Source organism: Mobula hypostoma, chromosome X1 (assembly GCF_963921235.1).
Source record: "Mobula hypostoma chromosome X1, sMobHyp1.1, whole genome shotgun sequence".
NCBI classification, from domain to species: domain Eukaryota; kingdom Metazoa; phylum Chordata; class Chondrichthyes; order Myliobatiformes; family Myliobatidae; genus Mobula; species Mobula hypostoma.
In genome coordinates, this window is record NC_086128.1 from 44,172,900 (window position 1) to 44,194,396 (window position 21,497).

The 21,497-nt window shown below is 39.3% G+C and overlaps 1 protein-coding gene across 2 annotated transcripts in view; it reads right to left on the minus strand.

Annotated features, from left to right (window-relative positions):
* Window positions 1-21,497, minus strand: part of LOC134340275 (integrin alpha-3-like) — a 150,785-nt gene that overhangs the window by 30,226 nt on the left and 99,062 nt on the right. Inside the window, exons 11-16 of one of the 2 annotated variants that reach the window (XM_063037310.1) lie at window positions 18,304-18,371; window positions 17,114-17,253; window positions 14,928-15,071; window positions 13,424-13,533; window positions 12,605-12,776; window positions 6,420-6,497 (exon numbers count right to left, since the gene is read on the minus strand). In XM_063037310.1, coding sequence (XP_062893380.1) covers window positions 6,420-6,497; window positions 12,605-12,776; window positions 13,424-13,533; window positions 14,928-15,071; window positions 17,114-17,253; window positions 18,304-18,371 — 712 coding nt within the window. The remainder of the gene's footprint in view (window positions 1-6,419; window positions 6,498-12,604; window positions 12,777-13,423; window positions 13,534-14,927; window positions 15,072-17,113; window positions 17,254-18,303; window positions 18,372-21,497) is intronic. The other variant, XM_063037311.1, reaches the window with a different exon arrangement.

Sequence of the window (21,497 nt, forward strand, 5' to 3'; positions counted from 1 at the left end):
ACACAAACAGTATGCCAAAAATTCGAGAAATGTCAGGAGTCAGAAGTGAGTGTAGTTGCTATTACTACTGAAAAAATGGGAAGCTGAAAAGTCTGAAGGTAGCTAAGTCACCTGGAACAGATGGACAACACCCTAGGGTTCTGAAAGAGGTATCTGAAGAGATTGTGGAGGCATTAATAATGAGCTGTCAAGAATCACTAGATTCTGGAATGGTTTCAAAGGACTGGAAATAGCAAATGTCACTCCATTCGTCAAGAAGGGAGGAAAGCAGAAGCCAGCAAATTATAGGCGAGTTAGATCTCATTGAAACCTATTGTATATTGAAAGGCTAGGCAGTGAATGTGGAGAGGATGTTTCCTATAGTGGGTGAGTCTAGGACCAGAGGGCATAGCCTCAAAATTGAGGGATGTCCATTTAGAACAGAGATGAGGAGTTTCTTTAGCCAGAGGGCAGTGAATCTGTGGAACTCATTGCCACAGATGGTTGTAAAGGCCAGGTTGTTGTGTTCTTAATATGTTAGTAATATTGTAAACGTATTGCTTGATTAAGCATTCTTTGTCGTTTATATAATTCATTATGGGTTATATGTAAAAGTATGTGAATGGCATACATCAGCACACCATCATGTCATGTGTGCACTCAGCTTAAACTAAAACAAAACTAAGACATGCATTTCCTAGCTCCATGTTTTCCTTTCAATTAGTTTTATGTTTTGGAATTACAAAATATAACACAAGTCATTGGGAATATTTAAAGTGGAGGTTGATAGGTTCTTGGTTAGTCAGAGCATGAAAGGTTACAGGGAGAAGGTAGGAGAATGGGGTTGAGAGGGATAATAAATCAACCATGATGGAATGGCGGAGCAGACTCGAAGGGGCCAAGTGGCCTAATTTTTCTCCTATGTCTTATGGTCCAAAGCAGTAACTATAAGATCATAAGCCATAGTCTACACCTTTATCCCTTCTACCAAAGTGCATAACCATGCACTTCCCTACACTGTATTACATCTGTGACATCTTTGTCCCATCTCCCAATCTGTCTTAAGTCCTTCTGCAGACTCCCTTCTTACTCAGCACCACCTGTCCTTCCATCAGTCTTTGTATCATCCACAAACCTGGCCACAAATCCATCAATCCTGTCATCCAAATCACTGACATATAATGTTGAAAAGAAGTGGTCCCAACACCGACTCATGCGGAACACCACTAGTTACAGGCAACCAACCAGAAATGGCCTCTTTTATTCCCACTCTCGGCCTCCTGCCAGTCAGCCAATTTTCTATCTAAGCTAGTATATTTCCTATAATATCATGAGCTCTTATCTTGTTAAGCAGAACCTTGTCAAAGGTTTCCTGAATATCCAAGCAATCAACATCCTCTGACTCTCCTTTGTCTATCCTGCTGGATATTTCCCCAAAGAATTCCAACAGATTTGTCAGACAAGATTTTCCCTTAAGGAACCTTGCTGACGTTGGCCTATTTTATCATGTGCCTCCAAATGGCCTGGAACCTCATCAAAAATGGATTCTAACATCGTGTCAAATACTGATGTCAGGCTAACTGGCCTATAGTTTCCTATCTTTGCATTCCTCCCTTCTTAAATAGTGGAGTGACATTTGCAATGTTCTAGTCCTTCAAAATCATTCCAGAATCTAGTGATTCTTGAAAGATGATTACTAATGCCTCCACAATCTCTTCAGCTATCTTTTTCAAAACCCAGGGGTATAGTCCATTTGGCACAGGCGACTTATGGTTCTTATAACTCTTTTGATTCTCAAAAAAATTTATTGCACCTCAGTTTTTTTTGTATTTTCTCATCATTTAGAGTTATTGATATTTAACATATCAATAACAAATGTGTTTGTAGTTGGGAGTTTATGTGAGCTTCATAGCATTAATGGTGAACTGTGAACATTAAGCTGAAATCTGTGTTTCCAAAAAATACTATTAGACCGTTTGTGTTAAAAGGATCTCTGAGGAAATATCACATGCTTTTGAAGTCACCTAAGTGTGAGAAAAAGGGGATAAATGTAGAGAGCAGTTCAGGTTGATTAGAAATGGGGTAACAAACATCAAGATGCCATTGAAGAAACAAGGGGTGCACTAGAATCATTCCTCCCGTTTTGGTTTCTGCAACTAATTATTTATCTCTCTGCAAACTGTGGGTATGTCTTTTTAGTTTATAGGAATTGTCTCTGTATTTTAGAAATCTCTGACAATCTGGAAATGCTTAAGATAGAAATCTTCTGAGTTTTAAATGTGTTTTAAAACTGTTATTTGGATCTGAATGTATATCACTGAAAATAAATGAGATGTTAGCTTTGATACCTGGAAGTACCGTCTCCTCTGTAGGGGTACTCGAATAATGGGTATTGGCAGCTAAACTCATCATAGAGAACAAATGAAAAAAAAAACTAGTCTTTGAATAGTTTTCAAATTTGAGTAGTTACAGTACAATCTCCCTTCAGTGAGAATACTCATGGCTATACACATCTGATAGAGTTTAAGGTCTTTGTTTGAGTTTAGAACTTTGCGGTCAGCAAACCCAATACCACCACAGCATTGCAAATCATGCTGCTAAATATGCTAGGGTAACTTGTTTACCAGCTGTTATGATAGAAGTGTACTGTATCTTCACCATCCAGTGGTTAAGAGTGGTTAATGCTTGCTAAGGTGAAACAAAATGTCCAAATTATACTATTAGAGCTCTAGGCTGGGGAGATGGCCTGCATCCTTATTGTTGCTCTATTTTTTCCCCTGATTCATCTGCATCTTTTTGCCACAGCTTGAATCTCCTTGAGCTGAATGGCCTAATTCTGCTCCTATATTGTGTGTGTGTGTGTGTGTGTGTGTGTGTGTGTGTGTGTGTGTGTACGTGTACACACTGGTTAGTCCCTTTCTTATAATCTATATCTTCCTGATTTAGAGATGACAATGTAACCAACTGAGCTACAGGTTAGTCCATAAAGTGCAGAAGATATTATCATCTTGTACACTTCTATCGAGTTACCTCTCATCCTCCTTCACTCCAAAGAGAAAAGCAATAGCTTGCTTAACCTGTCCTCATAAGACATGCTCTCCATTGCAGGCAGTATCTTGGTAAATTTCCTCTGCAGTTGTGTCTCACCGATAACACAACTGTTGTCAGAAGAATCTCAGATGTGACAAGGAGGAATACAGGAGTGTGATAGATTGGCGGGTTGAATGTTGTCGCAACAATAACCTTGCACTCAACTTCAGCAAGACCGAGGAATTGATTGTGGACTTCAGGAAGGGGACGTCGAGGGAACACACACCAGTCCTCATCGAGGGATCAGCACTGGAAAGAGTGAGCAGTTTCAAGTTCCTGGGTGTCACCATCTCTGAAGCTCTATCCAGGACCCAACATATTGATGCAATTACAAAGAAGGAATTCCAGCAGCTTTATTTAATTAGGAGATTGAGGAGATGTTGTATGTCACCGAAGACTTTTAAATTTATAGATATATCGTGGAAAGCATTCTGTTTGCATCACCATCTGGTATGGAGCTGTCTATGCACATGATTGGAAAATGCTGCATAGAGTTGTAAACTCAGCCAGCTTTGTCATGGGCACTAGCTTCCCCATCATCGAGGACATCTTAAAAAATTTGATGCCTCAAAAAAGCGCCATCCATCATTAAAGTCTACCACCCAGGACATGCCCTCTTCTCATTGCTACCATCAGAGAGAAGGTACAGGACCCTGAAGACACACACTCAACACTTCTTCCCCTCCACCATCAGATTCCTGAACAGACAATGAACCCATGAACACTACCTCACCATTTGTGCTTTCTTTCTATTTGACTTATTTAATTTAATTTAAAAAAATACATATCTACTTATTGTAATTTAGTTTTTTTAAATAACTGTAGTGTTGCTGCAAAACAACAAATTTCACGACATGTCAGTGATAATAAAATTGATTTTGATTCTGATTCACCCTCTCAAAAGCTTCTGCATCCTTCCTATAATGAGACGACCAGAACTGAACAGAATAGTCCAGAGTTTTATAGAGCTGGATGGATCAACTGGTCCCTGGAGCCTAATTTTCTATTCAGTAAGATTGTGGCTGATTTTTACAACCTTTGGTTTCCTGCTGACATGAAAAAAAAACTCAGCCTTGAATGTGTCCAATAACTCTACCTTCATTGTTCTTTGGGGTTGAGCAATCCAAAGGTTCACAAATCTTTGTTTAAAATGAGGGTGTAGCCTCAGCTCGCTCCATCATGGGTATACCTCCCATATTCGAGAACATATTCAATATATAGTGCCTCAGAAAGGCAGCAGCATCCATAACTAAGGGCCCTTACCATCTGATATATTCCCTCTTCTCATTATTACCATCTGCAAAGAGGTACAGGAGCAAGAAGTCCCACACTCAATGATTAAGGAACAGTTTCTTTCCCTCCACGATCAGATTTCTGAACGGTCCATGAACCTCATTATTCTATTTTTTTGGCATTATTTATTTATTATAATTTATAGATTTTATGCTTTGCACTGTACTGCTGCGACAAAACAACAAATTCCATATTATATGTCGGTGATAATAAATCTGGTCTTGATTCTGATACAGATTCCCTGTGAGCTTCATGCAAATAAGGAATTTCATTGCTCCTTGGTGTATATAATAATGAACTAATTTGAATCTGAATCTCTGAAGGAGAACTTCCTTCTCATTTCAGTTTTAAATGGGCCCTCCCTTTTTCCTGAGTAAGTTCCATAGACCCACACTCTCTGCAAAATCTCCACTGTCAAGCCTATGTTTCAATAAGATCACCTCTCATGTTTTTAATTCTGTTGACTATTAGGTTCAACCTATTCTTTGGTTCCTCAAAAGGCAAATCCTTTATTCCATGAATCAACTGGATCAAACCATCCTTCGATCTACAGACTAAAATTTACAAAGTATTCCAATGTGCTTTTATCAAACTACTGTATAGCTGTAGGAAGACATCCCCAATTTGCACTAATTGTTGGAATATACTGTAGGCCATCATAATTCATTAATCTGCATGTCATTTTCTTGTGTTTCAGGTATGTAGACAACCAGACCTCTCTCTACTGTAGATTCCTGTAGTTTTTCTCAACTTGAAATGTTAGTTCCATGTCGATCACCATTGATGATATCTGATCTGCTGAGTATTTCCTGCACTTTATTTTCTATCCATTATATTTTTCCTATCAAAATGATTACTTTAGATTTCTACACACTATACTTCATCTGTCATATTTCTCCTTGCTTATTTATCCTATCCACATCCCTTTGCAGTGTTCTTGTGTCCTCCTCTTGATTTGTTTGTCAATTTATATATGGTAGGTATTCAGTCATTGAACACAAATTTGCACTTTTGAAAATGAATGTAGATGTTGGAAGCTGAAACAGAAACAAAAACAAAAATGCTGCAAGAACTCAGTCAGTCAGGCAACACCTGTGGACTGAGATACCAGTCAATGTTATGGGTCAGTAACTGTCCCTCAGAACCTTCTAAGGAAGGATCACTGACCCAAAATATTGACTGGGTTCTCTTTCCTCAGACGTTTCATGACCAGCTGAGTTCTTTCAGCATTTACAGAGTCATACAGCATGGAAACGGGTCCTTCAGCACAATTGCTCCATGATTACCAAGATGCCCATCTCAGGTAGTCCCATTTGCCTACGTTTACCCCACATCCCTCTAAACCTTTCCTATCCATGTAACTGTCCAAAGATCTTTTAAATTTTTACCTCAGCCACTTCCTTTGGAGACTTATAGGGACCATCCTCCAGGTGAAAAAGGTGCCCCTCAGGTTCTTTCCTCTAGCTCTTTATTCCTCATCCTGGGAACACTTTTTGTTTTTGTTTCTCTTTTTGTTTATTCTTTTGGAACAGCCAGAACATTATGCATGTTTATGAACCATATGTCTCACTCATTAAATGACAACCATCTATTGTTTACATGAAGATTATCATCTAAGATGCCTAGCAGCACCACAGTGGACTCCATAAAGTTTATCATTACTAAAAGGGGAGCATGGTGGCACAACGGTTAGCTCTGTTAGACCTGGTTTGAGTGACCAGGTCATTCCTGATTTTGGATGTTGTCAGGTTGGACATACTCCACGTGATTTATATGATTTCACACCAAAGACATGCTAGTTGGTAGGTTAATTGGTGACTGTATGTTATCCCTGGTGTAGGTGGGTAGCCAGAATATTGGGGATTGTTGATAGGAATAAAAGAAGAAGAATGGAATTAATGCAGTTGGGTGCTTGATGGTCAATGTGAACACAGTAGGGCAACAGTCTAGTTTCTGTGCTGTATGACTCTAACACAAAAAAGCAATAGCCTTTGCAGAATACCAGGAGCAAACCCTATAAAGGTGTAGGACTGGAGGCATAAAGATGAAGAACATACACGCTGATCTTTTTTGAAAGGGTTTCCAAGATCACAGATCAAAGTGCAACTCTCCTTTTGTTCACAGGTCATTTTATCCTAAAAGAAAGACACAACAGAAAAGTTATACTTTCATGCAGCTCTTCAAAACAAATCCAGCTAATCCTGGAGTATACATTGAACTGTATTGATTCAATTGCGAGAATGCGCCAAATGCGCATGCGGCTGGTTGGTTGCGCGGTGAAATGATCGGGCCTCCTGTGTGTGGAAGGCCCTCTTTTTCTGCGTGGGTTTGGGAGTGCGCATGGTTTTCGCCTCGGCGGGCCCGGTTTGCAGCGCCATCACTGTAAGTTGCGCAGCATGTAGCATGGCTAACATGACTCAGTAAAAACATTTAATCCTATTACTCTGCTTTCACTCCTGTTCTGTGCATACATGACCGTTGGTGACTGGGATCAAAACAAGAATGGCTTCTCTATTCCATCCACTCAATCCATTTTGGGTCGCAGCTAAGGCAAAACCGAGCCCTGAAAGCTGGTTGCAATGGGAAAAAAAAACCTTCCTGGACTACTACAAACTCCTACCAATTTTAACACCAGCAACAAAGCTGGAGGAAGCAATGAAACTCAAGCTGTTCTGCATGCACTTGGGAGAACTTGGGCAGAAAACCTTCAATGCTCTATACCTACAGAACAAATCTGAACTAACAGACAACCTTGAGGATTTGGACAACATTTGGAGAAAGCAGGACAATGTCTTCATGGCACACTTCAGGTTCTTACAGCTACGGCAGGCCCTGGACAAGAATGTAGATGATTTCATCATAAGACTGATCCTGGAGGCACAGGAATCCAAGTAGTACAAAGAGCAAGTTCGAAGAAGCAATGCTATCCAAGATTTGATTGGTGAAGTCCATGACGGGAGGACACAGGAGAGCCTCCTGTCCAAAGAGCGCAATTTGTCCTGGGACAAAGCATGTTCCACAGCTCGTCACTGGCAGGCAGTCAAGAGAGGCCTTACACAGTTTCAGCCACCCCATCACCACAGATTCAGGCAGTACCAGAGCAAGAGCCCCCTCCTGAAAACATCAATGTTTGTCAGCAGATGCCAATCAGCAGCCCACAGTCAATATCATGTAAGCCTCCACAGAGATACCATCACTGTGGGGAAAGTCATGCCTAATAGTCTCATTCCAAGCATCAAAAAATAGTCTGCTGGTTCTGTCAGAAGGTAGGGTAACTCGAGAGGATGCCGCGGGAAAATGGAACAACTTGACCAACAACTCCATGCCAGGAGACGGCTGGAGGGAAGAAGTGGATTTGAGCTGGATATCGGGTCAGTCATCATCTTGGTAAGTGAATTATCCTTACAAGAGATTCCAAAATTACAACTGCTGAACTTGGTGTTCCACAGCTACACTGGAGAACAAATGGGCGTGCGTGGTGTTTTTACAGTGGAAGTGGTTCATCAGGAGACATGATTTACATGCTGGTGCATATGGTCAGACAGGCCAACAGCCTAATTTTCCGGGCAGAAATTGGATTAAAAAGATACCATCAGCACTGTCCTGCAACAACCATACTGGGGGGAGCCCTGTACTGAGTTTTGTATTACAAAAGCATCAAGCGGGTTTTCCGAGCTGAATACTTTGGTCTGGCGGCTATGTTCAAATTTAAGGAGAACTGCCAGCCAAGGTGTTAGGACGCCCGCCCAGTGCTATATGTGGCGGGCCCAAAGATAGAAGAAGAACTTGACTGACGACAGATGGCGGATGGGATGGAGCCAGCACAGTTCTCAGTGGACAGCTCCAATCATACCCACCCTCAAGTCTGATAGGTCAGTTTGCATCTGTGCTGACTGCAAATTGACTGCAAACCCCGTGACAAAACTGAATAAATATCTAATGCCATGGATCGTATATCCAATACCACAGGTCATACCACCTGTATGCAACTCTGGCAGGAATACAACAGTTCTTAATCCTAGACCTGAAGTATGTGTACAATCAGGTCACTTTGGATGAAGACTCCCAGTTGGTTATGATAATCAACATGCACAGAGGCCTGTTTTGATATAAATGGCTATCATTCAGGGTGAGTTCGGCCCCAGGTACATTCCAATACCTTATTGATAACTTGTTTAAAGATATCCTCATGTCTGTGTCTACCTTGATGAGTGAGGTCCTTCAGTAATTACTAAGGAAAAGGATATGAAGGACCAGGAGAACAGTGCTGAGTGTATAAATATGTTAGGGCCTTTAGAGGTCAAGGAGGAGAAGTGTTGGGTCTCCTGATGAGTTTAAGGTGGACAAGTCCCCAGGGCCTGGTGAGATTTACGCCAGATTATTGAGAGAGGCAAGAGATGAGATTGCTGGGACTTCTCTAGGTGTAGGCATGGTCATGGAGGACAGGCGAGTGGCTAATGTAAATCTATTTAAGAAGGGAACAAGGAAAACTCCTGGAAACTACAGTATAGATCGGTGAGTTTCTTGTCAGTTGGAGGTAAATTGCTGGAGAAAATCCTTCAGGGTAGGATATACCAACTTGATTGAGATTTTTGAAAAGATGATGGAAGAAATTGATGAAGGTAGCACAGTCAATGTCTACATGGATTTTAGTAAGGTGTTTAACAAAGTCCCTCTTGGAGGCTAATCAAGAAGATTGGGATGCATGGGATCTGCAGCAAATTGGCTGTTTGGATTCAGAACTGGCTTGCACATGGAAAACAGAGGGTAGTCGTCAAAAGGAATTATTCGGGCAGGAGGTCTGTAATCAGTGGTGTTCCGCAGGGATCTGTGCTGAGGCCTCTGCTTTTTGTGACCTGGATGAAAATGTAGATGGGCGAGTTAGTAAGTTCCTGGATAATTCCAAGGTTGGCAAAGTTGTGGAAAGTGTAGCAGACTGGCAAAGAATACAGCACGATATAGATCAGTTGTAGATATGGGCAGAGAAATGGCAGATGGAGTTTAACCCAGATACACAGATAAATGTGAGGTGTTCCAACTTGGTAAGGCAAATGTAAGGAAACAGTACACTGTTAAGGGCAAGACCATTAACAGTGTCACTGAGCAGAGAGATCTCGGGGTCCAAGTTCTTTGAAAGTGGCTACACAAGTCGATAAGATGGTTAAGAAGGCTTATAGAATGCTTGCTTTTATTAGTCGAGATGCTGAGTTTGAAAGTCAAGAGGTTATGTTGCAACTTTATAGAACTCTGGTGAGGCCACATCTGGAGTATTGCATACAGTTCTGGTCACCCCATTATAGGAAGAATATTGAAGCTTTGGAGAGTGTGCAGAAGAGGTTCACCAGAATGCTGCCTGGTTTACAGGGCATGTGCTATCATGAGAGGCTGGACACACTTGGGCTGTTTTTTCCGGAGCAGCAGAATCTGAGGGGAGATCTGATAGAGGTTTATAAGATTGAGGGGCATAGATAGAGTGGACAGAATATCTGTTTCCCAGGGTTGAAATGTCTCTGCTTTCTAATTCCTAAATGGACATTGAACCCATGAACATTACCTCACTTTTATTATTTCTGTATTTGCACTACTTTTAATTTAACTATTATATATATATTTACTGTAATTGATTTACTTATTTTTTCTCTATATTTTCATGTATTGCATTGTACTGCTGTTGCCAAGTTAACAAATTTCATGACATATGCCGGTGATATTAAATCTGATCCTTATTCTGGAATATCTAATACCAGACGGCATGCAGGTGAAGGTGAGAGGGGGTAGGTTCAAAGGGGACATAAGGGGTGAGTTTTTTACTCAGAGTTGCGGATGCATGGAATACGCTGTCTGGTGTGGTGGTAGAGGTAAATATATTAGAGGCTTTTAAAGAGACATTTAGATAGGCACTTGAATATGAGGAAGGTGGAGGGATATGGACATTGTGTAGGTAGGAGGGATTTGGGTGCTTTTTGATTTACTTTTTATCTGGTTTGGCACAACATTTTTGGCCGAAGGGTCTGTTCCTGAGCTGTACTATTCTATGTTCTATGTTTAGTAACTGGGACATCAGAAGCCCATCGCATTTGAACTGGTAAAAACTGACCTCAGTTCTTCATCTATATTCATGCATTATGGTTCGGGAAAACCTATGATGATGCCTCACCCTATGGAGTCGAGGCTATACTATTACACTGAATGCCTTGTGGAGCAGAAATGCCTATTACTTTTGCTTCATGGACAATGTCTCAGGCTGAGATGAATCTGTTTGGCATCAAGAACTTCCATTAGTTACTATATGGGCGTTTCTTTGATCATCAGTCTCTGCTAGGCTGAATGGGTGAAGACACAAGTTATCCAACTGATACCATCACCCAAAATGCAACAATAGATATTGACCTTATCCGCCTTGTCTTATACAATGTCATATAGCCCCGGGAAAGAAAATATGGTAGCAGACACCTTAAGTAGATTACCAATAGTCGAGGACATCACATTCGACACAGCACCATTTGGAGTTGGTTACTTGTTACAAAATGTAGAGAAAGCATCCATCAAAAGTTACCTCATTAGGCAGTGAAAAGAGCACTACAGGTCTGCTGGCCCACCAGCCCTCCACACAAATTGCCAACATGAACTGAGCCTTACAGGATGGCTACATATCATGCGGCGATCACATAGTGGCTCCCATCCACCTCCCCCCACCCAAGGCCACAAGCGTGTACTCAGTGATCTACATGATGCCCAGCCAAGTGTGGAGAGAAGGAAGTTACCACCAAGAAGCTATGTGTGGTGGCCTAAAATGGACACCAATATTGAAAACATGGTGTGCATCTGCAATATTTATCAGCAGGTGCAAAATAGTTTGCCAAAGGCCTCCCCTTAAACAATGGCCCTGGCCTAATTCCTATGGAAATGGATCCACATCGATTAGTTTGGACCTTGCTGGGGACACATGTTCCTGGTTATCGTGGATGCCCATTCGATGTGGATAGAGGCACTACCCACTAATTCGTCGTGTTCCTCCAGAACTACTATTATTAAGCCACTGTCGGTCTTCACCAATTTTAGTATTTTGGAAATGATCCAACAATGGCCTTGTGATCTTCTCAAGTGCAGAATTTAAAGAGTTTGTTGAGAATAGTGACATTTGGCACTTGACAACAGCTCCATATCACACAGCATCAAATGGCTTGGTGGAGTGAGCAGCGCAAACTGTGAAACAAGGCCTTTCCAAACAAGTACAGGGTGACTTTATGATGAAATTAAGCTGTTTCCCTTTCATTACCATGTTACCCCCAAATGAATTTACAGGCTCATCGCCCGCCAAATTACTGTTTAAGCACACTTTACACACCAGATTAGATCCCCCGCTGCCGGCTGTACAGTAGCAAATTTGCAAGAGGCCATGAAATAAGAATACGATAGCAAACCAGGCCATGAATGTTTGGTGCCCAAGACAGTCTACACACGCATCTTGCAAGAAAGCTGACCACCAGCTCTCATCTGGCATTGTCATGGCCAAATAGTAGAACTTGAGAGAAAACATTTGGATCATGTATGCCAGCGAACCGATGAGGCACCCAGAGAAGCTGCAAAAGCATATCTTGCCACAGAAGCCAGCATTCGAGCAGGTGAACCAACGGTCCTTTCATCAAAAGAGGAGATTCACAGTCCACTGCCTCCGATATTAGCTAATCAAGAAGGCACAGAGAGAGAAGCTGCTCTCCTGCGGCAGTCCATGGGGATGTGCTGGTCAGTTGACCGTTACCAAGCAGAATAGATATTTCATCACTTTTCTCAGTTTACCTCACTTATTCCTTCCCTCCATGGTTCCCATCTACAAGGGTGGGGGGGGAATGAACCGTGTTGGATTCATTGCGAGCATGTGGCAAGTGCACGTGCAGCCGATTGAAAGACCCTCTCTTTTTGCACAGATTTTCGAGTGCATATATTTTCCATCATACACTTTTATATTATCCTCTAAGCATAAACCACTCATACTGTACTTCTGAGGAAGTGTAGCTTTGGAACAGATAATAATGTACTACAGCCTATATCATTAACATTAAGCTTTGCATATTTCTGATAACATAGAAGGAGGCCATTTGGCCTATCAACTCTATGCTGGCTCTCAGAGCATGCCCATTCTTCCACTTAACCTGTTCTCTCTCACATGCCCAGCAACTCCACCCCAATTCTCCTCCTGCTCACCTACCTACAGCAGTGCAATTTACAGTAGCCTCCTTACCATGCGAAAACCAGCGAATGACAATGTGTCTGGCAGTGTAACATTCAGCCTGGCCTGATGTGCGTCCTCACCAATGAGATCTGTTGATTCATTTGTTACATTTACTTGCAACACAAGCTTAACTCGTAGGTTGCTTTGTGGATTGTACTTCAAGATTTGCTTGCCATTCACTCTGGTATTGAAACATCAACAGAAAGAATCATTTCCAACTTTGACTGCAATAAAGTTTGAATATACAGGTATTAGTATTACATAACTAAGATGTGGTGGGAATTGGATAATTCTCATTCTCCCTACAGCATCAACATTTTATTTATTATTATAATCTTTCTTATCTCATTTTGAAGTGTACATCATTCATGTGAAATTGTGAAGAAGATTGATTTGAAGGTATTACCAAACAGTATTATGGCCTTGTACCAAGATGGCACTTGTCACCTTGGCAACCCTGCTCTTCATCCCAGGGAATGATAATTTCAAACCTGGGAAAAACAATTTATTGGGAGAAAAATAACATTTGAATACAACGACAAGGAAAGAGCTTCAGTTTTTTCACTGTAGCTTTGTTTAGTTTAACTTTTTCTCATTTTTCTCATCAGATTTTCAGAATTTGCAGTAACTTACTCTAAGCTGCAAATGCTGTTTTACCCTTTCCATATAAAACAAGGAGTTGTGTTTGGTAGTCTCTTCCATCATCTCACTTGCATTAAGGATTGTTCTCTTAACTGTCAGAGTTATAAGAGTAAGACTTTATCATCAGAGCAGAGTCTTGGCAATGCCCCATTTAGAATTCATGAATAAAGAGATTTTTCCCACTACCTTTTGATAGGAGAAAAACTTTTGTCGCTCATTTGAGTGCCGTACTGGTATTTCATTTGCAGATTGCTTTTGCAGATTCGATCATCCCCACATTCTTTCTGAATATGTATCTGTAGAACAATAATTTTGTTTATACAAAAATGAATATAAAGCCAAAAAATAGAGCACTAAAAATTCAAAAACTTTTCAACAAAAATCATTTCATAGGTATTTCATCCAATGTAGAGGTAGGGAATTATGGATTTTCCCATTGGGCCCTGATCACACTCAATCCAACCTGGACCCTGTTTTTCTCCCCTCATAATAATCCTGCAGCTGCACAAAGCTCCTTTGGCTACAAAGCTGCCAATATCCTTAAGGCCTCTGCTCTGCAGTTTTCCTGCAAACCATATCGGACCTGTGGATGTCAAATCTTAAAGCCCCCATACCCCAACCCCCAACCCCCAACCTCCCCCACACCCCAACCCCCCCATACCCCAACCCCCAACCCCCCATACCCCAACCCCCAACCCCCCCCACACCCCAACCCCCCCACACCCCAACCCCCAACCCCCCCACACCCCAACCCCCCCATACCCCAACCCCCAACCCCCTTACACAATAGACACCATGGTATTGCTTTTGACAGTTTGAGCTATCAAATAATTGATTTTTTTGTTCTTGAACCTGATACTCAGGAAGATTTTGAAATGTATTTAATTACTGTAACAAATTAATATCATTAACCAGAAAGGCATTTGGAAACAAATTAAAATACTGATGATTAACTAAGAAAATACAGAGCAAGAAAAATAACCCCATAAACATAGCTAAGCAAAGTAGGCAACCCGTTCACTAGATGCTTGGTGAAGCAAATTGGTCCCTGAACACAGTCAGTTACAGAATGTAAGCACAAGACTGCAAATGCTTGAATCTGGAGTAACACACAAAACCTAATCCAGATTATTTGTACCCCTCGTACCCCATCCGTTATTTAGTTATATATACACACATTCTTTTTCTCTCTCTCCTTTTTCTCCCTCTGTCCCCCTCACTATACCCCTTGCCCATCCTCTGGGTTTCCCCCCACTCCCCCTTTTCTTTCTCCCTGGGCCTCCTGTCCCATGATCCTCTCATATCCCTTTTGCCTATCACCTGTCCAGCTCTTGGCTCCATCCCTCCCCCTCCTGTCTTCTCCTATCATTTTGGATCTCCCCCTCCCCCTCCCACTTTCAAATCTCTTACTAACTCTTCCTTCAGTTAGTCCTGACAAAGGGTCTCGGCCCGAAACGTCGACTGTACCTCTTCCTAGAGATGCTGCCAGGCCTGCTGCGTTCACCAGCAACTTTTATGTGTGTTGCTTGAAATTCCAGCATCTGCAGATTTCCTCGTGTTTGCATTTGTTAACTGGCTCTTGTCTCATTTCCAGATTCTCTTAATCCCCAGCACACTCTCCTGTATGACTTTTTTGCTTTCTGCTTACAACTCTTTTAAAATGATTAGGTGGAATAACTGTCCAAATTACCTCTTCTGTGCGACTGTAGTTACGCAGTATGTTCAAAATGGGATAATCATTCATATCGACCATTCCTTTGATTCGTTTGTTTTTTTTGGCAATGTTGTAACTCAAAGTGATTGAGATGGGTTGAAGTTTATCCTGGACATTGTCCTGGAAAACAGAAATTATCATTTTAGTATAAATATACACTGTATAGCATATCAGAAATTTATAACTGCCACACATAGACACAGATACTGTTAAACTACTGATGCTAAGAATTCAAACTGCACTGGTATCTAGGCTCAGATGAGCTGAATCTAATACCAACAGAACTGACCTTACTAAAGAATGGAAAAAAACAGCTTGCATTTTGTTGACCCAAAATGCGTTACAATTTAAAAATAATTAATATTACTTTTGAAAATAAATAATGTCTAAAAATGTAGGAATGACTGCAAGATAAAAAGCATTAATGATCAAAATGTCTATGCTGATTAAAAGCAAAACACTATAGAATGACACAAGGCAGTGGTAGTAAAAAGAACCTGAAGACAAGTGCACAGCAACAGGAATAAAAAATACTAACAATGAGATTTTGGTATAGTCTGGAGGAAAAGGGAAATATTAAGAAATATGCTATAGATGAACTGAACAATTAAATACAGTGAACTATAGAAGACAAGCAATGTAAATGATTGCTTGATGCTCCAGTTTATAATTAACAATGATTTCTTTCTATTGTTAACTCATCAAGGATCAGGGAGAAGGGGAAGCAATGGCATGGAGAGTCATTAAAAGAAAGCAGGATTTTAGGGCAATCTTGAGCTTTCAGGGCAATGAGGGATGGATGAATGAGTTGCAAATTCCAGTGCACAGGAATGCAAAATGCAACAGAAAGTGGTGGACTCAGCAAATTCCATCAGTGTTACAGCTCTCCCCACCATCTAAGACCTCTATAAGAGGTGATATCTCAGGAAGGAGGATCCATTACCAGGGACTCCAACATCTGGGCCAAGCTCTCTTCTCATTGCTGCCATTAGGCAAGAAGTACAGGACACTGAAGACACACAACTTAAGGTTCAACAACAGCTTTTTCCATCATGAACTGACCTAGTAAACCTTAATACTACCTTGGATTATACTTTTTTAGTTCTCTCTCTCAAACTTGCTTACTTTGCACATGTGTGAGTTATGTACTATTTATGCTAATTTAAGCTTACATTAACCATTTTTTTCCGTGTCTCGTGATGTACTGTGGTGCTACTGCTGCTAAAAGTTAACTTTCATGGCATTTATACCCTGTGTATGCGTGCCTATGACAACAATAAACTTGACCTGGAAAGGATATGGGATAATTGACAGAACACGGGGTCCTGGAAGTGAGTGAATGAGTGAGTGAATGACCATGTGCATGCAAGTGTGCTTGTAACATACTGCACTTGGCAGCATTTAAAAAATAGCTTTACCTTCCATTATTCCTCATGCTGATCACAGAGTTGAGCGGCCACTAATATGTAGTGTGTGTGTGTGTGTGTGTGTGTGTGTGTGTGTCTCTCTCTCTCTCTCTCTCTCTACCCTTTTCTTCTTCTCCAAAGAACCCTACTTAAAACTCATCCTTAATATTTTATGTATGTCTCCTTCCTTGACTCAGTGCCAATTTCTAACCAATTCCTTTGGGCAAATTACTTATAAATTTTCACTATATTAAGTTCTCTACATTACTACCATGATCACATTTCAAAAGAATTCAATTGGCTGTGGTCCTTTGATAGATTCTGAGTTATTACAGAAGGAGTGCAAGAAATGGAGGATAATTAAACCTGATCATTTAGCATAGATTTACTGAAAATTCCAATACTGAGCACAGAACCTGCAATTATGCTTACATAGTTAACACATTTATGTGGTGTCTGCCATGATGCATATTTTATTGACAAGGCATTAGTATTAGAGAACGGGGAGAGCAGTATTTAAGGACTAGAGCTGGAATTCAAACGTTATCTTAATAGAGAAATACAAATTAGAAGCAAATCAATATCCCTCCCTGCAATTCATTTGATATGAACTTGCATTAGGGTCTAGTTTTCTTTCTTTGATAATTTGTAGTCTGCACCATAACAAATGTCACTCTTGAGGATTTCAGATCGAGACATAAAAGACAACTCAGAGATCATTGAGCAGAAAATATCTTCAAGGCAGATTTACTTTACCATTAATCGCAGCTTGATAGCATGGCACTTTCGTTCTGGCATTGAGAAGGTATTTTCATAAATGATACCGTTTGTCTCCACAAAGGTAACCCGTGGATGAGAGCGTCTTTCTTTTTCAACCTCCAGTCTGTACGCAAGATCTGTGTATAAAGGAAACATCAGACAATGACTTGCAGCAACTATTCTGAGCTGTTCAAATGCAGAAATGCATCTTAAAGAATTTAATCTTGCAGCAAAACAAAATCAGCTGAAAACAATGGAAAAGACAAGACAGGAGAACAATTAGGCAAGGACAAGAGCCAACAGAAAAGCAGGGAATAAGCACCTTAGCAAAGCACTAAAAGCCCAACCTGTCTGTATGTTTACAGTAAACAGATATCTTGACAATGGATGTATTCATGCCGACATTCATGTCATGGAAGCAGGTCAACCGAGATCACAATGATCATCAAACAACCACTTTGACACATTTTATTCTCCCCACATTCCCATCATCTTCCTCTGTCCTGACTGTATGTACTCATCTACACGCTAGGAGCAATTTATAGTTACCAATTAACCAAGCAACCTGCACATTTTCGGGATGTGAGAGGAAATCGTGTCCAGTTATATTTTGCTCATTTGCTCATCAGGAATTTATCTATCTCTCATTAAATATATTCAAAAATGCTGGTTTCACCACACTTTGAATAATAGAATTTCAAAGACCACCTGAAGAGAAAATAAGTTATCTCATCTCTTCTTAAATGAATGACCTCTCATTTTTAAGCAGAAATTCCTAGTTCTAGATTATCTAACAGTAAGAAACACTATCTTCATATCTAGGGCTAATCAGGATACTCACAAAGATAATGAATGAAAATCTTGGAAAATATCACACAGTCTCTTGTGAAGATTGCTACTCAAAGCAGATGACTGCTTGCTCATATTCTTCATATTAGACTGTATAACTTGGTGGATAAACAAATTGTATGCATATTATATACGTACAATGTCTAAACAGCCAAGATTTCTTCCTACAAAGATTTTTATTCATTCTTTAAAAAAATTGTTATTGGGATCTACATTGACCTTCCAAAACTGGAAATTTATTAATTGATCATTTCAGGTTAACCCAATTCTGCAAGGGAACCCATCATCTTACAAGCTTATATTAACTTCATTATGAAAAGGAAGCAGGAGATACTTACTTATCTTATGATTGTAGTTTTTATCTCCGGTACTCACAGTGTACGAGAAACAAACTTCCACTATGATGCTAAATGAAAAAGAGAAAAACAAATATTTCACTCACACTATGTAATAGAAAACAGACTTTTCTGATATTCTAATTTCTCATTTTTTCACTTGAAGAACTTCTTGAATTTTTTTCAATAGTGGTAAATAATTAAATTTATATGAATTCTTTACATCATTATCAAGTCTTATACCTAAATACTTTATACCATTTACCGGCCATCTAAATTGGGTTGCTAACCGACATTGACTATAGTCTCCTTTAGTAAGAGGTAAAATTCCACTTTTATCCCAATTTATTTTATAACCTGATACCTTCCCATATTCATCCAATCTAGAAGATAATTTATGTAACGAATGCTGTGGGTTTGTTAAATAAATCAAAACATCATCGGCAAAAAGATTAATTTTATATTCCTCCTGATTGACTCTAAAACCCGTAATATCTGGATCAATTCTGATTAATTCTGCTAATGGCTCTATCGCCAGTACAAATAAAACAGGTGATAATGGGCAACATTGTCTAGTTGACCTTTTTTACTGGAATGGTGATGAAATTTGAGAGTTTGTCACTACTTTAGTCTTAGGGTTAGAATTTAAAATTTTAATCCAATTTATAAAAGATGTTCCTAACCCATATTTTTCTAATACTTTAGATAAAAAATCCCATTCTAATCTATCAAATGCTTTTTCTGCATCCAAGGCTACTAGTATAGTCTTCTCGTCCCTTTTTTGTGCCAAATGAATTATACCGAGTAGCCGAGTTACATTATCTGCCAATTGTCTATTTTTAATAAATCCTGTTTGATCCATATGTATTAATTTTGGTAAGTATTTAGATAATTTATTCGATAAAATTTTTGCTATTATTTTATAATCCATATTCAATAAAGAAATAGGCCTGTATGATGTTGGTTTCATAGGGTCTCTGTCTTTTTTTGGCAATACTATTACAATCGCTGTTGAAAAAGATTCTGGGAGTTTATGTGTTTTTTCTGCTTGACGTATTAACTCCATAAAGAGAGGAAATAATAAATCTTTAAACTTTTTATAAAATTCAGGTGGAAAACCATCTTTTCCTGGAGATTTATTACTTTGAAGTGATCCTAAAGCTTCTTCAACTTCTTTAAATGTAAAAGGCATATCTAATCCCTTCTGTTCTTCCGAATTCAATTTTGGAAGAGTTACTTGTGATAAGTAACATCTCATTAACATCATTTTGTGATTCTGATTGATATAATTCAGAATAAAAACTTTTAAAGGTTTCATTTATTTCAAGAGGTTTATAAGATATTTTATCTGCGCTTGTTCTAATTGCATTTATTGTTTTGGAAGCTTGTTCTGTTTTCAACTGCCAGGCAAGAATTTTATGTGCTCTCTCACCTAACTCATAATACCTTTGCTTAGTTCTTATAATTGCTTTTTCCATTCTATATGTCTGAAGCATATTATATTGTAACTTCTTATTGACAAGTTGCCTTCGTTTTTCTTCCGACATATAACTTTGAGATTCTTTTTCTAATTTTGTAATCTCTTTTTCCAATTGATCTAATTCTGCCATATATTCTTTCTTAATTTTAGACGTATAACTTATTATCTGGCCCCTCAAGTATGCTTTCATCGCATCCCATAATATAAATTTATCATCCACTGAATGAAAATTTGTATCCAAAAAAAATTGGATCTGCTTTTTCATAAAATCACAAAAATCTTGACGTTTTAATAATGTTGAATTAAATCTCCATCTATAAGCCACTTCTTCCTTATCAGTCATTATTATTGTCATTAATAAAGGAGAATGATCTGACAATATTCTTGCTTTATATTCCATATTTTTCATTCTGTGTTGAATATGCATTGATAATAGAAAAAAATCTATCCTTGAGTAAGTTTTATGTCTATGAGAATAGAACGAATAGTCTCTTTCTTTAGGATTGATTCTTCTCCATATATCAATCAAATTTAAATCTTTCATCAATGATAAAGTTAAATTTACTACCTTCGATTTTATAACAGTCTTAGTTGATCTATCTAAGATTGGGTCTAAGCAAAAATTAAAGTCTCCTCCAATTAATATTTTTTCATGTGCATCCGCCAAATTCAAAAAAGCTTCTTGCATGAATTTTGCATCGTTTTCATTTGGTGCATAAATATTCATAAATGTCCATAATTCAGAGAAAAGTTGACAATGTATAATCACATATCTCCCCGCAGAATCGGTTATTACATTTTGTATTCTAATTGGTAACGTTTTATTGATCGCTTTTGAATTAAATGAAGCCGCAACAACACTACCCACCCAATCTCTCTTTAGTTTCTGATGTTCTGTTTCTGTTAAATGCGTTTCCTGTAAAAAGGCTAAATCTATCTTCATTTTCTTAATATGTGTTAAGATTCTTTTTCTTTTCACTGGTCCATTAAGTCCATTAACATTAAAACTCAAAAAATTCAATAAATTAGCCATTATTCTTAACAAAGTTACTCCAATCTAAAACATTACTTATCTTCTCAACTCTCATAATTCCTTGGGGAGATGTCGCCTTTTTGAAGATGCCAGTCTTTGCCAGCTCTCCCACAAATCCCATTCCTTGCAACCTCGTCTCACCCACATCCCCTTTAACACCAGCTTGATTTGCCTACCACCCAATTACATCAGAATCAGAATCAGCTTTAATATCATATAACCTTATAACAATTACAGCATGGAAACAGGCCATCTCGGCCCTTCTAGTCCGTGCCGAACTCTTACTCTCACCTAGTCCCACTGACCTGCACTCAGCCCATAACCCTCCATTCCTTATCTGTCCATATATCTTTCCAATTTAACTTTAAATGACAACATCGAATCTGCCTCAACTACTTCTGCTGGAAGCTCGTTCCACACAGCTACCACTCTCTGAGTAAAGACGTTCCCCCTCATGTTACCCCTAAACTTTTGCCCTTTAACTCTCAACTCATGTCCTCTTGTTTGAATCTCCCCCATTCTCAATGGAAAAAACCTATCCACGTCAACTCTATCTATCCCCCCCTCATAATTTTAAATACTTCTATCAAGTCTCCCCTCAACCTTCTACGCTCCAAAGAATAAAGACCTAACTTGTTCAACCTTTCTCTGTAACTTAGGAGATGAAACCCAGGCAACATTTTA